General features: G+C 38.5%; 1 protein-coding gene and 1 pseudogene across 1 annotated transcript in view; both read right to left on the minus strand.

The window, feature by feature from the left end:
- The window catches only part of SPAG17 (sperm associated antigen 17), a 3,638,922-nt gene extending 3,624,451 nt beyond the window's left edge, over positions 1-14,471 (minus strand). Inside the window, exon 1 of the mRNA XM_044071485.1 lies at positions 14,135-14,471. Coding sequence (XP_043927420.1) covers positions 14,135-14,233 — 99 coding nt within the window. The 5' untranslated portion in view covers positions 14,234-14,471. The remainder of the gene's footprint in view (positions 1-14,134) is intronic.
- LOC122802993 lies at positions 13,786-13,961 on the minus strand (annotated as a pseudogene).
- Positions 14,472-16,347: the final 1,876 nt, after the last annotated feature.

Consider the following 16,347-nt stretch of genomic DNA (forward strand, 5'->3'; position numbering starts at 1 on the left):
AAGAGATCCTCATTCTGGCTGCTGATTTCCCTCCTTGGAATTAGGCAATCAGAGTGAAGGTGTGGGGGAGCTTTCTGAAGCAGGCTGGTTGTTGTTTCCTAGGCAGGAAACAACCCATATAGCCTAAAAAGCTACTGCAGAAGTGGGAATGATGAACATGAATAGTGATTATAAACCACTGAAGAGCATGTTATTACATATTCCTTCACTATAAAAGGTAGAATTAATATGGCCTTCAGACGCTATGTGGACCTGTACACAACTAAGTTAATATAGTATCTTAAGGCTCTAATAGATTCATAGGGTCATAGATAAGTACTAGGCTAGCTGCCATTGCAGATCATTTTAAGCCTAACCAGTTTACCTTTCTATGCTCAAATTAACCTAGCCTATTTGGCTAGAAATTGGCCTTACCCATCCCATGGTTGATATTTATACATTACCCTTAATGATAATAACTGGGATAATGTCATAGATAATTTGAAGAGACCCATGCATGGGATAAAGCACTTAAGAGCTGCCTCTCTCAATCAGAAGTACATGGGGCAGTTCCGGGCTAAAATATCTGTTTCCCATCCATAAATCCATGTTGCACTTGAATGTGGACAGGGACGAGTTTTATTTTATGAGGATGTGAAATCTATTCCCGAGCAGCAGTATCCTCAGAGATATACTTTCCCCTCCAAACAGTTCTGTTGATGTTGTAGAAGAGATTTAGATCTCTAGACTGAGTATTTCTGATACCATTTGACATGCTGATGTGCAGTAAATCCATCAGTGTTGGTTCAGAGGATGCCTTGCATTCCAGACACAGGTCACCTGTTTGAAGTCTGTAGGATACCAACTATAGTGACAGGGTTCCGAGTCAGTCATGCAGGCCATGTTGTTTAGGTCTTGTATCCTTTTAAAAAGGTATCTCTGTGGATAATAACTCCATTATGCACAGGCAGAATAGTATTTGTCAAGAAATTATGATAGTCCTTCTATATGCTGCTCCCCTAGCCCAGTAGAATTCATAGTGTTCTAATGCTAAATAGAACTGCTCTTGACTAAATACAGCTTCTTAAGGGTCTATTAATTTAGTTGAACACAGACAGAATAGCACTTGGAGTAATTCTATGGTATGAAGCACAGCCATATTGCTGTATGTTCTTTTTTTTCCTTAGTAAACATTGCACCAAATGATATTTGCAAACATATAAAAAAGGCATACCCCTCTCAGTCATATTTTATTATAAATTAGGACTATGTATCGCAGAATAGCAATTGTTTGCCTGTGCTAAACGTGTAGAGCGGCAAAGCCCTAAATATGACCCAGGTAACCTGAATACAATTAGCAACTCGGCTGCTTAACAGTGTAGTTGGAGTAGTCATACCTCTCAATCTCTTGGAGTAAGAAATCTGGACAAAACCATAAATAATGTCAGGGGGGCAAAGGGCCCAAAATAGGGACACTTTTTAACTATTGCTCTTATAATTTTATGAAGGTTATGCAGTATAAACTCAAACATTTACCATTATTTTCTGACTTCAGTCCACAGTGATTTGCCAGAAAATAGCAATTTTATAAGGAACAGGCCAAAAATATGGGATAATAATCTGGACATTCTGTGAAAACCTGTACAGTTGGCAGGTATGGGAGGAGTGGGCTTGCCCATCCTGTAGGGAAGGTATGCACTTGGGCACACCTCCAAGGCTGGAGGCTAGAAACACACAGGGCACAATGACTTTGGCTGAGTTGCACAACGAAGTGTGGACAATGCACCAAAAGTCCCTTACTTACCAACCCCTTGGATCTCATTAGTGCATGTAGTATTATGTTACTCCCGGTTGTCTCATCTCCTCATCAGCCCTCAACATGATCAAAGCCAGTCCAGAGGAGGTCAGGCTGCATTCAATAAACCTGATGGATAAGAAGAAGCACTAGAAGGAATTAACAGCTTTGTGAGGAAAAAAAAAAAAAAACAAAACAAACAAAAAAAAACAATTGTCAAATGATCTAGCCAATGCAATGGAATACAGGGGTAAAGCTTAACCACAGCAAAGGTGACCTGGTTTGGTTAATGGTTCAGGAGTCTAAGTTGCTGGCATGGACTCTCATTGAAGGTGCTTCCTGAGGGGAGGTACAGTCTATACAGGAAAGTAGCCCATGGGACATATGAAAGTGAGCATAAGGGGCAAGGATGGGAAAGTAGGGATAAGTCGTAAACAAAACATCCCCCAACTGAAGCATTGACAGCAAGACCCAGATAATGTCCTCATGGTCTGCACCAGCCATAGCCCAGAACTGGATTTAGTCCAGGGGTAAAATTAGGTACACTGGGGTACACACTCTAAGAATGAGGCAAAGGAGCCAAAAAAAAAAAAAATAAATAAATAAATAATACTGCCTCTGTATACTGTATTTATTGCCCTGCAAAGGGTATCATAGAAAAGCATTTGTCAAAGAACTTGATGTTTTATTTTTGCTACTATACAGTCCACCAAACCATAACTAACAGCATGTGAAATAAAATATTTTTTCTTTTACTGGTTATATCCTGCCACTAGCAGATACACCGAATAGTGCTTGACAAAGAATCAAGTCTGTGTTGCTGAATGCTATTTCTAAACTGTGTAACAAATATTTGCAAATGTGTAAAATAAAGTAAAATAGTCTTCTTGCATATATTTAGCTTTTGCTTCTCTGTAACAGCTATCAGATAATAATAATAATTATTATCAAAATTTGATGAGTATGTTGCTGCATGTTGCTCTTTACTAAACAATGCACTGAATAATATCTATAAACAAGGAAAATGAGATAAAATATTCCTCTTGCTTATATTTGACATTTACTTCTCATTATTGTGCATGTCAAAACAGCACTCATGAAGCAATTAATACCATGATGTTGAATATGGCTTCCTTTGTTTTCCTAGCACATTACATTGGAACAATTCATACATCCTAAACCTGCTGTGTTTTACTGCACCTGCCCTCCAAATGATTTTGTCCAGGAAAATAGACATTTGAAGAGCATGTTTCTTGAAAGGAAATACCCAGAGAAATGAATAGATTGGATACAGGAAGAAGTTACAGTGGGTAGAAAAGATAAATATCCACCCATACTAGGTCTGGGTGAAGCTGGTGAAAATGTCAGACAGTGCAAGAGTAGTGATGAGAAGGGTGGCAGTGTGGATGGTGTCTTTGTCATAGATTATAATGTGGGTGGCAAAGTAATTACTAATATCATTAGGGACGAATGGAGGAAATGTTCTCAGTATTCTGATTTCAATGTGCTTTTTAAGAATCCCATCAATATAACTTATAGGAGGGCCCAGAATATAAAGGACCTGGTGGAGCGTAAGGTTAGGACTAAGGGCAATAAAAGGATGGGTACATTTAAGTGTGGTGCGTGTGCCCAGTGTACCTATATTGCCCACAAAAAAAAGTTTTTTTTTGACAAGTAGGAACAAAGTTATTAAAGGGACTTCCTTTGCTAATTGCAATAGTCAGGAGTTAATGTATTTGGCCACCTGTGAATTCTGTAATTCATTCTATATTGGTAAAACAAAAAGGACCCCAAGGAGAAGAATATAACACTACTGTGATATAAAAACTAAGGTTGAGAAGAATAGTTTATATAAGCATTTGAAAGGTTGCCCCGATGCAAAATATAAGCTTTTTGTGATAGAATTAGTTCCTTTTGATTTTAAGGGGGGTTCTTGGAAAAGCAAAATTGAATATTGTGAACACTACTGGCAACAAATCCTGGAAGCTAACAGAAGCCCAGAACTTAATGAGAATTTAAGTAGAAGTTCAGTGTTAAAAATGAGAGAGGCTAGATTGTGAATTATTTGTTATATGGTAATATTTTTGTACTTTATTTTCCCTATTTATGTTCACCTGCACTTTTGGCTTTGGCCACTAGAGGGTAGCAATGAGAGATAAACATTTTGCTCTTTTAAATGCAGAAAAGTTTAAAGTTTTTAACTTACTTGCATAATATCTTTTATATGTAAAAATGTTTTATTTGTGCCACCTTCTAATATTTATAAAGTTATACGTTTTCCATCTCATATATAGGATGTATTATTTATTTATTGTCTCACCAGGCTAAACAAGGGGAAAGTCACGGTAAGTTGCTTGTCAGGTGCTAGAATCTGCCATATCACTCGTGTACTCAAGTTTCTCAACAACAGGTACTGCTGTGACTCTGTCATAGTCCATGTTGGTGTGAATGACTTGAGATGTACCTCTCTGGACTATATGAAGAGAGACATGATTGAGCTTGTTGAATATGTGTCCTAGGCAGGTATGTCCCTAGACTTAAGCAGCATCCTACCTTCACCCAGAATAATGCCTCAGTACAAACAGAAAATGATTGACTTTAACAATTGGCTTAGTTTCTGGTGCCATTCCAAGGGGATCCAGTACCTGACAGCCTGGGAGGACATGACTGACAGACCACGATGCTTTGTTAGAGATGACCTTCATCCGTCTCCCCTGGGCTTCAGGCTTCTGGCAAAGGCTCTTGCCTCCTCCATAGTGCCTTTTTAGGTACAGTCATGAGGACAAAATTCCCAACATGAAAAATTCTTCTAAACGAAACTTAAAGGTCATGCTGCTAAATGCTAGGAGTCTCAACATGAAACTGCATTCAATGCAAGCATTCCTCGTCCTGGAAGATGCTGATATTTGTGCAGTCACCGAAACCTGGTTCAAAGCTGCGGAGAGCACCCTAGCCTTGCCAGGTTACCTGTCCTACCATACTTTCAGACCCCAAATGGAGGGCTACAAAGCCAAAGGAAGTGGAGTTTCAATATTTATTAAAGACATACACACCTCCAGGCTGGTCAAACAATATGATGCACAGGAGATACTCCAGGTGCAGTTAACCGTTGACAAAACACCTATTCATATCATAGCTAGCTACAGACCCCCAACCATGACTCAGGAGGCCCAACCCACATGTCTGGACTTACTTGAATCTATCAAGATTCAACCCTCTACTCTGATTCTGGTCGACTTTAACTACCCAACCATAGAGTGGAAAACCTATTCTAACTCAAACATGAACGCCCAGAGATTCGTCGACTTCGTCAATGCCAATGCATTGGATCAGCTGGTTGTTGACATCCCACAAGAGGTGAAAATAACTTGGACCTGGTACTAACCATCATGAGTAGCCACTGTAGCACCCCTACAGTGCCATCTTTCTTGGTAAGATCCAATCATAAAGCAATTACTTTCGAAGTCACCATCTCCCCTGACCCCCCCCCCTTTGCCAGAGTCAAACAAAAAAAACTTTTCCAAAGCTAACTGCAACCTCCTGAGAGCAGGTATAAGCAGCTTCACAGCCACTGTCCCTTCAATTGGAACAATCACTAATGTCCAAGCCTACACCAAAAAACTATATGAGCACCTATATAGCAACATGGAATCAGCAATACCTGACAGGACAACATCATCTTCCTCAAGGAAGAGTAAACCTGTCTACTGGACAGCAGCAATAAACAGACTCTATAATAAAAGGAAAAAATTGCTGTCCAGAACCAAGAAGGAGCAGATGCCAAGTTGGAAGCAATCTCTCCTTTGTCTAAACAAGCAAATAAGGTCACTGGTGAAATCCTCTAAGGCTAACTTCGAGTACAAATTGGCCACATCCCCTAAGGACAATCACAAGTCCTTCTTTGCATACATCTGCAATCTCAACGGTAACTCCCAAATATGCTCTGAATTGGTGGTCAAGAATACTACATACACAGACGCCATAGATATAGCCAACCTGCTGGCAGACAAGTTCAGTGAAAACTTCACCCCCCTCCCATAAGTAAACCAGGACATCCCCAGCACCTTCCCCCATTCCCTCATCACCAGGGAGCAGGTCATTAATGCCCTCTGAAAAAAAATACAGCCTCCATGGGACCCGACAACATCCCTGGCTGAGTCCTACATGAACTCAGGCAAAGAGCTATCAGCACCACTAGACACCATATTCAACCAAAGTTTGTGCACTGTCTTCATCCCAGCAGAATGGAGGACAGACACTGTCATCCCTCTGCACAAAGGTGGAGTGTCCACTGACCCAGGCAATTATAGGCCCATCAGCCTAACTAGCCTGATCTGCAAGGCCATGAATGCATTATCATGGACCTTATAAACAAGGACATTGGCAACCCACACAGTTTAATTTTATCAAAAGGAGATCGTGCCTGTTAAACTTGGTCTCCTTATTCAAAACAATCACTAAAGCTATGGATGAGGGGAAGACAGTGCACACCGCCTACCTTGACCTAGCCAAAGTCTTTGACACTATTCCCCATTCGGGCAAAATAAATAAACTCTCCCAGCTAGGCATCAACCCATATGTTACCAAATGGGTAGCTAACTGGCTCACTGATAGAAGCCACTCAGTCAAAACAGGGGAAGCCACCTCTAATAGTAGACCCATAACAAGCGGCATAACCCAAGGATCAATGTTAGGGCCTCTACTGCTTGGGATATACTTTTCTGAGGTACAAGCCAAAACCAGTGGTGTGTGGCTGACCAAGATTGCAGATGAGTGCAAGGTGGATGCTTTCTTAAATTTCCCTAGTGATGTGAACATTCTCCAAGAGGGTCTTACCCAAACTAATGGCTGGTGCCAGGAGCATGGCCTCAAACTGAATGCCAAGAAATACATAATTACACCTTTGGGGAAAATGGCATCCCCACTAATTATCACATTAATAACAATGTACCAAACACGCAATCAGTCGTGAGGGACTTAGGCACCCAGGTTGATAGCAACCTGACTTTTGACCATCACATTATCTCTATTGTACAGAAGGCTTTCTACATGACCCACCTCATAAATAAGGGTATTTCATCCATGAACAAGGAGATCATAACATTCCTGTACTCCTCCCTTATCAGACCCACTATTGAGTACAATGCTCCATTCGGCATTACCTTGCCAAGCACATGCAGCAGTTGGAGAGACCACAGAGATTCCTGACTAGGAAAATCCAGGGTCTCAAACACCTATCCTATACAGATAGGCTAAAAGCTCTGTCCCTCTACTCAGTCTCGTACAGTCTGCTCAGAGGTGACCTGTGTCTGGCATACAAGGCCATCTCAAACTCAGCCTTGATGGAGTTATTGCATATCCATAAGTCAAACTTCACTTGTGTAACCTGCATGCAAGGCCTCAACCTGGTCTGTGACATTAATAGAATTTGTTGGTGGAATAGATTTGTATCCCAATGGCTCCCCATCTGTGGTCTAGACTCTCTCTTCATGTTAAGCAGAGTACCTTACTAGCCATCTTTAACAGGAAACTGGACAACTGGAAGTGAAACAGAAAACGTACCCCTGGGATCCCACCTGTGTCCCTGCTGGACAGAGAAAAGAGGTGCTGACTTTGTGGGAACTGTGAAGGCTGCCAGCCTAGCCAGATAGAATTTTATAGATAATTCTGTCATCTGTAAATATTAATGTAAACCACAGGCTTGTTGTCTTAAATGGTAAAAATAGTGTTACATGTGGAACTGGAAAAAATGTAACAGTGCACTCTACTGACCAAGTAAAGCATGCTGTGACCCTTTGATGTAAACATAGCTCCAGCCAGTCTAGATGAAGGAATTCTTACTATTGTTTTAAGGTCATAGTTAATGGCCAGCATTTGCATGCATAAATGTCCTTTATTGCTCTGGTTTCTGCCCAGAGGTGAATAATGTAAATGTAGTTTATGTTAGCCTGGGAACCCAGGGAAGTGTGAAGAATGATGTAATGTGAACCAGGAATGTGATTTTAAAAACAGAGAGACTCAGAGAGCATTAAGCAATTTTGTCTTGACCATCCAACTCAGCACTGCCTTTGCTCTGTATGTAAGTTTATCTTAGATTTGTGTTTTCTCTTAGAAATAGATAGAAACTACAAAGATTAGACCAAGTGTTTTTCTGTGATGTCAGAACTGTACTGCTGAATTAAGTATTTCTCTGTGATCTCTGAACTCTTGCCTAGCACTGTGTAGTAAAACGTATTGTCTTGTGTTTTAATTATTTATTATTAAATATTTTAAACCCCTTTAACTGTGGCTGTTTTGTGTAGAGATAATTTAAGCTCTAGAGTACATTGCATGTATATAGTGATCCTGTACCAAGTCACTCTAATAAGCCATGACTGTTTAGTCGCACTTACCAGTTGGATAATAATATTGCACAGTAATAATTGGACACCCTTTTAAGGGCCTTTGGGTAGCTGATAATTATTAGCTGGGTGGTGGCAGTGATTTCTATGATATAGTCTAGGAAAAAGGGGCACAGCTGGAGTACCTGTGCCAGCCCTTCCCAGGAGTGTCTGTGTGGTTGTATAAAATCTTCTCAAAGTGTATGTGTGTGTGTGTGTGTGTGTGTGTGTGTGTGTGTGTGTGTGTGTGTGTGTGTGTGCGTGTGAGTGTGCGTATGTGTGTATGTGTATGTTGTGAAATATGTGTGTGAACAAGTAACCATAGCTTTTATTTCTAGGCAATAAGTCTTTGCAGTCAAAGTGCAACCTGACAAAATAAACATATACTGCTAGGTGGTCTTATGTGTAAAGGGGGCTGCAGCTAGAAAATAATGCAGAAAGACCTCATGTTTTGGATTTCAAAACATTTCTTATTGTGATTTCTCAGCATCCCTGTTGCATATGTCTTCATATTCTGTTCGTAACAAACATGCACATTTTCCTTTTTCTCTGGGAACCAAATAATAGTACAGAAAATCATAAACATATCATGCTCTTATATTAAAAGAAAAAATACAATACCAGGAACTGACGATTAGCTCTAACAAACTCAACCAGCTGCTGTTCCATTACCTCTATAACTAAAACATAAGCTAAGTACAGCTAATAACTAAATACCCACATATGGCACCTAAAAAGTTTACAAATAAATGTCGGCTATTTTAGAGATATAATTATATATTACTAGGAAATCCCATTAGAATGTGACAGCCTGATAAGATATTTTAATGTAAAAGCCCCTGACCAATCTAAGCAGGTAGCTAAAAGGGTTAATTAACACTTCAAAGGCTACATTTGAATAAAAAAATAGCTTCTCAGGCAAAGGACAACCACAAAGTTTTTCTACAGCTATATCTGTAACCTCAGAGGAATTACACAACAATGTTCAGAGCTTACTGTAAATGGCATCACCCACACTGAATTATAGGCCATTAAAGTTTTGGCTAACAGGTTCAACTAACCCCCCCCCCCCCCGAGAGTCCAAAGGAAATACCACACAACACAATTAACCGAACCATTACTAATGAACAAGTCATCAATGCACTTTTCAAGGCAAAAAAACACTTCACAGATGGACCCTGATAACATCATATGCTATTTATTAAACATAACATGTTTAATAAATAGCATGAAACATGACCTCTCTGGTCCACTTGAATCACTTTTCAAATGGAGCCTTCAGATAGGCTTTGTGTCAAAGTAATGAAAGATAGCCATAGTCCTTTTCCTGCACAAAAGAGGTCCAACCACTGATATGGGTAACTACAGGCTCATCAGTCTTACCAGCCTCATATGCAAGGCCATGGAAAAAGTCATCATGGACATGATAAATGAGGACCTAGGTAATCTACAAATGCTGGACCAATGACAGTTCAGCTTTTTAAGGGAAAGTCATGCCTATGAAATCTGGTGGACTTTTTTGAGCGGGTCACCAAAGCATTGGATGAAGGCAAGACTGCACACACAGCTTACCTCAATCTCACCAAGGCTTTTGATACAATACCTCACTTAGGCAGCAATGTAGACAAGCTCACTAATTTAGGTATAAAACCCTTCTATCACTTGCTGGATAGGCAGCTGGCTCACTGATAGGACCCAAGAGGTTGAAAATAGGTAAAGCCACCTCAACCAAGAGGCCAGTCACTAATGGAGTCCCTCAGGGCTCGGTACTGGGCCCGCTCCTTTTTCACATCTATTTCTCTGAAATGGAAGCAAATGCTTAAGGTTTACAGCTAACTAAGTTTGCAGATGATTGCCAGCTGGGGATTATCATCAACTCCCCTGCAGACACTAGCATTCTTCAAAATGGTCTATCTTTGACTAAAAATGGTACCAAAGCCATGGTCTTAAACTCAATGCTAAGAAATGCTTAATTGTATCCTTTGCAAAGTCAACCATCCTGGCTAAATTACCATGTTGATAATACACCTCTAAGAGCTGACCCAGTGGTCAGGGATCTGGGTGCGCAGATATACAATAACCTTAAGTTCAACCACTACTTGGCCACAGTGGTAAGGAAATCCTTTTATGTTGCGCAACTTATAAGTAAGGGGATGGCATCTAGGTCCAAAGAGGTCATCATCTCACTGTACTATGCCTTTATCAGACCAGTTACAGAGTACAATGCTCCCTTTGGTATGTACCTGACCAAGCCTATGCAGCAACTAGAGTGACCTCAGAGGTTCCTTACAAAAAGAAATACAAGGTGTAACAAACCCACCTTATGCAAAGCACCTTAAATCACTTTCCCTCTCCTATAGATTGATGAGGGTTGATCTATGCCTGGCCAACAAGGCATCAGCAAACCCCACACTTATGAATCTCCTACATATTCATTAAAAAAAAGGAGTACCAGAAACACAAGGTCTAGGGACCTGAATTTTGTATGTGATTTAAATACAACATGCTGGAGAGACAGATATGTGTCCCTGAGTCTACCCCTCCTATGGAACAGGCTTCCCATTCATGTGAAGCTGAGTTTGTCTATTACCCAGTTTAAGCGCAACCTGGACCAGTGGATGGAGAACAAGAAACTTACACCAGGTCTGGCTCCCATGTCCCTTATGGACAGAGGTAGCTTATAAATGCCTGGCTCTTAATGCCCTATTTGGACACAGAACATCATTATTCTTTCAGGAAACCTTGGCTAGGCTTAGAAAGTCCCCCCACCCCAGTCATTAGTCTAGTAGCAGCCTATGAATCTATGAATTTATTACTTCTCGCCAACTTGAAGAAGGCAATACATATATAGACAGTTTTGAATATATCTGGACTGAACTACCATTGTACCAAAAGCAAAGACTATATATGTTTCTCTATAAAAAATTTTCTGTTACTCTGAATATGACAGAACTAAAACATCTTGTAGTAAGGGGTGCAATCCAGTGGGGTCAAATTTGGCACTATTCACATTTAAATGCATTAGGACAGAATGGCAGTCTTAGATACAATTTGTACCTGAGTGGTCAGACATTTCTCACAAAATATTTTATCAAGAACTCTCACCCTCAAAGGGAGATGGAGACATTAACTCTTGAAACCAAAGAGAACAGCAGTCTTAGATGTATTTTTATCTTAGCATTGACGTTAACTGCTTTAGTTGTTTTCAAGAACTCCCATAATGAGGATTAAGATATTACCTGTTAGATACAAGAATGCACATTCACATCATAGCAACAGTCTGGGATATGTTGCATTATACCCCATTTCCATTAGGAATAGGTAAATGACTTCTTTTCAGGGTGAAGGCAGCAGCATGTCTACATTTCTGTAAAATTGCTCTGCAATGACATAATTTCTGATGGATGCAGCCATTGCACTTTACACTGTGAATTACATTTCTATGTTTCCAAAATGTACAATCTTGAAATCAAATAGATCTCTTTCCACAAAAAAATATTTTATCTTTATCTCTTCAAATATAAATATGCATATATCTCTTTCTGATACCATACAGCATCTGAACGTCAGTATACAACCGAGACAATGTATGAGTGTCTAACCTTCCATGAGATGTTTATTTAGATTGCCTTCTAAAAAATGTGTACCAAATTACATGTAGCTCCAATCAGCTAGGAATTAACATATTTAAAGTTAGACTTCCTTTAAATGACAGTGACATACATTACCTAAAGATGTTTTTCCTAAAATCACCAAAGTGCATTCGGTACTTGAGACTGTAATATACTATTTACAGAAAGTCGCTAGTAACTTTCAAACATTTTCACTAATATGGTCCTGTAATGTTAGGTATCTCTGTAAAGTCTACAGAATCATTTAATTGTTCTGATTTTGGCATTTGGTTAAACACAAACAAAAACATTGGACATTTTTTAAAAACTGAAAAATTCAGTATACACTGAAAATCTTAAATGTGTTCTTAATGACATTACTAAAAATAATAACCATTCCTCAGAAAAAAATGGCATTTTCTGTCATTTTAAACACATTCATTTCACTTATTCTGAAAGATATGCATATATTGGAGAATGTTGTAATTAAAGTTCTATAGCTTTGACCATCCAGGTGTCTTCGGAGCTATCTTAAAAATGTTAAAAAAATGCTTTGAATCAGGACTGGGATACTGATGTGTAAGGCAGGTCAAATTCAAGTCGGAATGTTTATCTGAAATTAACAAACTGCAAAATCTGCATAACATTCAGTGTAGCTATCAGTTCTCTCCAAAGAAACAAATACAAAATTTATGAAAAATAGAAATCTAAGAATAAAACTGAGACTTTGCTCCCAGTAATCTAAGTTTAATTAGCTGTTCAGGCACTAGAAGACATGTCATGTTGACTAGCATTTATAGAAGAAAATGTACAAAACAGCAAGACATTTCATATTTACAAAAGAATCATATATGATAGATGTTATAACTGAAGGGATATTTGACAAAGTTGGTATGTAAAAGTGTAGAAAAGCTGCAAAACAAGCAGAAGTATTTACAATTAAATATTTTGAAACTGTAATACTACAAATGCTGAAATCCCATAATGCCATCACCGTATTAGTATTATGAGTATGGCAGAATATTAATATTTAAATATTCACAGTTGGTGATTAGAGGAGTCTAGATGGTCAGAATGAAGACTGGGAGAACATAAATACATTGTATTGCTGTAACTTGAGTCCTAACATGAACATGCAATTATATAACACAAAATATTGGAAGAGTTATCTTAAGTGATGTGATATGAAACAAGATCTTATCATTTTTTATTTCTATATTCACAGCCAATACCTTCTGACATATAACTTAGTTGATGTCAAGAATATGTTACAATACACACACAGTTATATTTTATATTTGTATTATTTCTAAAAGTTGAATAAAAATCACATTACACATTTGATGTTTTCATTAAAATTCAAGCTGGTTCATCTTCTTTTCTGAAACAATAACAACATAATTTAAATATCTTGTTACCATTCCCTGAAACTTTTTTTGAAAATAATGTCTAACCATTTTGGAGATACAGTCATTTTAATACAGGCAGCAAAAACAGTGGATGGAGGCATGTTGTTAAAGTGGCAATAGGCAGCTAAGACCATAAAGGTTCAGTGCGGAGATTTATAGGTCCGATATATTAAGAACGTCATTTTTTGTAGTGTCTGGTTGCCCCTCACGCATTTACAACTCTGGTTTTAATGGTAAGACCATGGCAGATAAAACAATATTACACCTTTCAACCACATGCCTGATCATGTGTCTCAAAAACTTTGTAGTTTACTTGCACACTGCAGTATAAACCTATTTTATAATACTTTGTGCTTTTGTTTTTCCCTTTCCTTTCAGTTATGGATTTGTTTACAACAAAGCACCCTAATGAAATGCTGCCATCGTTCCTACTTTACTACTTTAAATTCAACTTAACTTCATATAATGTTAGAGAATTTTGCCCATTAGTTGAACCAGAGCTGTTGCGCCTCAGTACAGTGTAAAGACACATTTTATGCCTGCCTAGGGTGTGAAGAACTTATTAAAGGCTGACTTTTTCCCCTCTCTCACCCCAGAACCGTTCACTTAAACTTAAAACAGCTAGAGGCTGAATTCTGAAAATGAACCGAAGTTAGTGAAACAGACTTATGCCATGCAACTTAAAGAACATTTTCAACGACAAGCACACACGGGTCCGCGCCGGTGATGCAGAATCATTGGATTCATGATACTACACTTGATCTTAGCCAAAAGGCCGAGAAGCGATAAATCCCGCACGTCCTTATATATCCACTTTATGATAAGAAGGAAGATAGAAATATACATACACAGATACTGTACATGCAACAAACCCGTGACACTTTCACAGCATTTGACTTTACAAAAGCCTTAAAACTTAGTTGTTCAACAAACACAGCAGCTAGCCTGAATTTGACTAACCTCGTTAAGTTGTGCTGCAATAAGTCCAGATTCCCAGCCCCTTCCAGAACCTCCACCTGCTCCGGAGGAAGCAGCGCTCTTTCCTCTCTTAGGTCCCATTTATTTATTTTGCCGATATCAAAGGCCAAATGTAGTACGAGTGTTAAGGGAAAAATTCAGTAGTTGTCCACCATGATAATGCGGTAGCGTATACAAAACTAATCCGATAGGAGAAGCAGCTCTAAGCACTGTACAATTTTACCTTTTAGTGTTTTATGTTGTAAATTGTGTAAATGTATTAAATTAATTTAAGTAGTAAGAGTGTAACTCGCGAGCTGCTAGGAAGTTGACAGACGCTCCTTTCGTTGTCCTTAGCAACAGAGTCGGCAATGGAAAGTTTTGCTGCAAAACAGAATATGGGGACACCTACAGGGAAAACTTGGATCCTGCAAGAAAACAAGAAGATTTAGTGTTTAGCGCAACATGCAGGTAGTTAATTCATTTTCGAGACTGCAATTTTTTTTTCAAACTCCTTTATTGAATTATTATTTGTGACATAGGCAAATTTACATTCATATAAAAGTAATCAATCTATATTAACATAACAAACATTATATTTCACATATATTACTATATATCATATAACCTTATCATATTTCCATACCGGATCGGTCGAGGCCCTGGTTAACAACGACTGCCACCAGTACTGTTAGTGCATCTCTTTGTGCCGGTCCCAAGCCCGGATAAATGGGGAAGGTTGTGTCAGGAAGAGCATCCGGCGTAAAACCTCTGCCAAATAACTTATGCGGACATTTCATATTTCTATACCGGATCAGTCGAGGCCCGGGTTAACAACGATTGCCACCAGTACTGTTAGCCAACAGGGTGCTGGCGGAAATTGGGCTACTGTTGGCCGAAGGAGATGAGGAGGGGGAAGGCATGCCCGAAGGCAGGAAGAGAGGAGGAAGGTTAGGAGTGTAACAGTGAGGGTAGGAACTTTGAATGTTGGCAGTATGACTGGTATAGGGAGACAGCTAGCTGATATGATGGAGTGAAGGAAGGTTGATATATTGTGCATGCAAGAGACCAGATCTATATCTATTCTTTGATGCTAAAAGTGCCTTTTTGACTAACAAACAACTGTTTGGCTTGTATATCTGCCCTTAATGTTAAGAAAACTAATAGTTTAATGAGCTTGTGTTCTGTTTAAAAAGCTCTAAAAGCTTCACTTACTTTGTTTTTGGCTTCCTGCCATGGTCACAAGCTGGGAACTCTTATTTTACCATCCCTAGAGTGGAGGTTCTTCAGTTAGAATCCATTAGTGTGTGTTAAATCCTCTATAAATGTACGAACAGCACAAAACGAAAGTAAACAGTCAGTGATGTCAGCACTGAAACAAGGCAGTATGGGTGTTGTTTAAGCTCTTAAGCTACTTAAAGTAACAAGCACACTATTTATGAGATGGCAAAGTGCTTGTACAGTTTAACAAATATTAAAAGTACACTGAGGTACCTAACAAATTTAGAAGGTATCAATACATGCATGATGTTTTATTATATTGTAACATTTGTTATTCATTTTGAATTGCACACATAAACAGCACACAAGGCTTAACAAGAAGTATATCACTTGGAAGAAACTGTATGAACAGTTAACACATACAGACTTTACTACAATCTTTTCTAATAACATCACCCAAGTAAATTACTATAATTTAACTTAATTTTATGAAAATTTAATATATTTAAGTCCTTGACTACAACTATATAACATATTTGTAAACACATTGCAGCTAGTGTACTCAACCTTAAGGACAGTAAGTCAATTATGGTTCATGAATGTGGCTATTTGTTATTAGGCATTTTAAAGGTAAAAAGGAATTGCTGTTTAATTATTAAGATACTCTGCAAATATTAAATTGGTCGAGTAGCACAGTCATTAAGCAGTAATGAGCAAGAAAAAATCTCATAGACTTGCTTATGATATTATTATATATACATAGAAAAGAACTGCTAATTATAAGTATGCTTTTATTAAAGGCAAGTTATACTAATATTGAACATCCTCACTGAAAATGAATGGTTGTGTAGAGATACAGTAACTCCCATCATATGACCAAGGCTAAAGAGATTGTCTTGTATGTCTAAATTGATCAGCCTTGAACCTTAGATTACAAATAGACATGCAATGTACTTTTACTTATAATACTGAATATATATTATATATCATCACAA

The sequence above is a fragment of the Protopterus annectens genome, chromosome 5.part0 (assembly GCF_019279795.1).
Source record: "Protopterus annectens isolate FY-2018-M chromosome 5.part0, PAN1.0, whole genome shotgun sequence".
Classification (NCBI taxonomy): Eukaryota; Metazoa; Chordata; order Ceratodontiformes; family Protopteridae; genus Protopterus; species Protopterus annectens.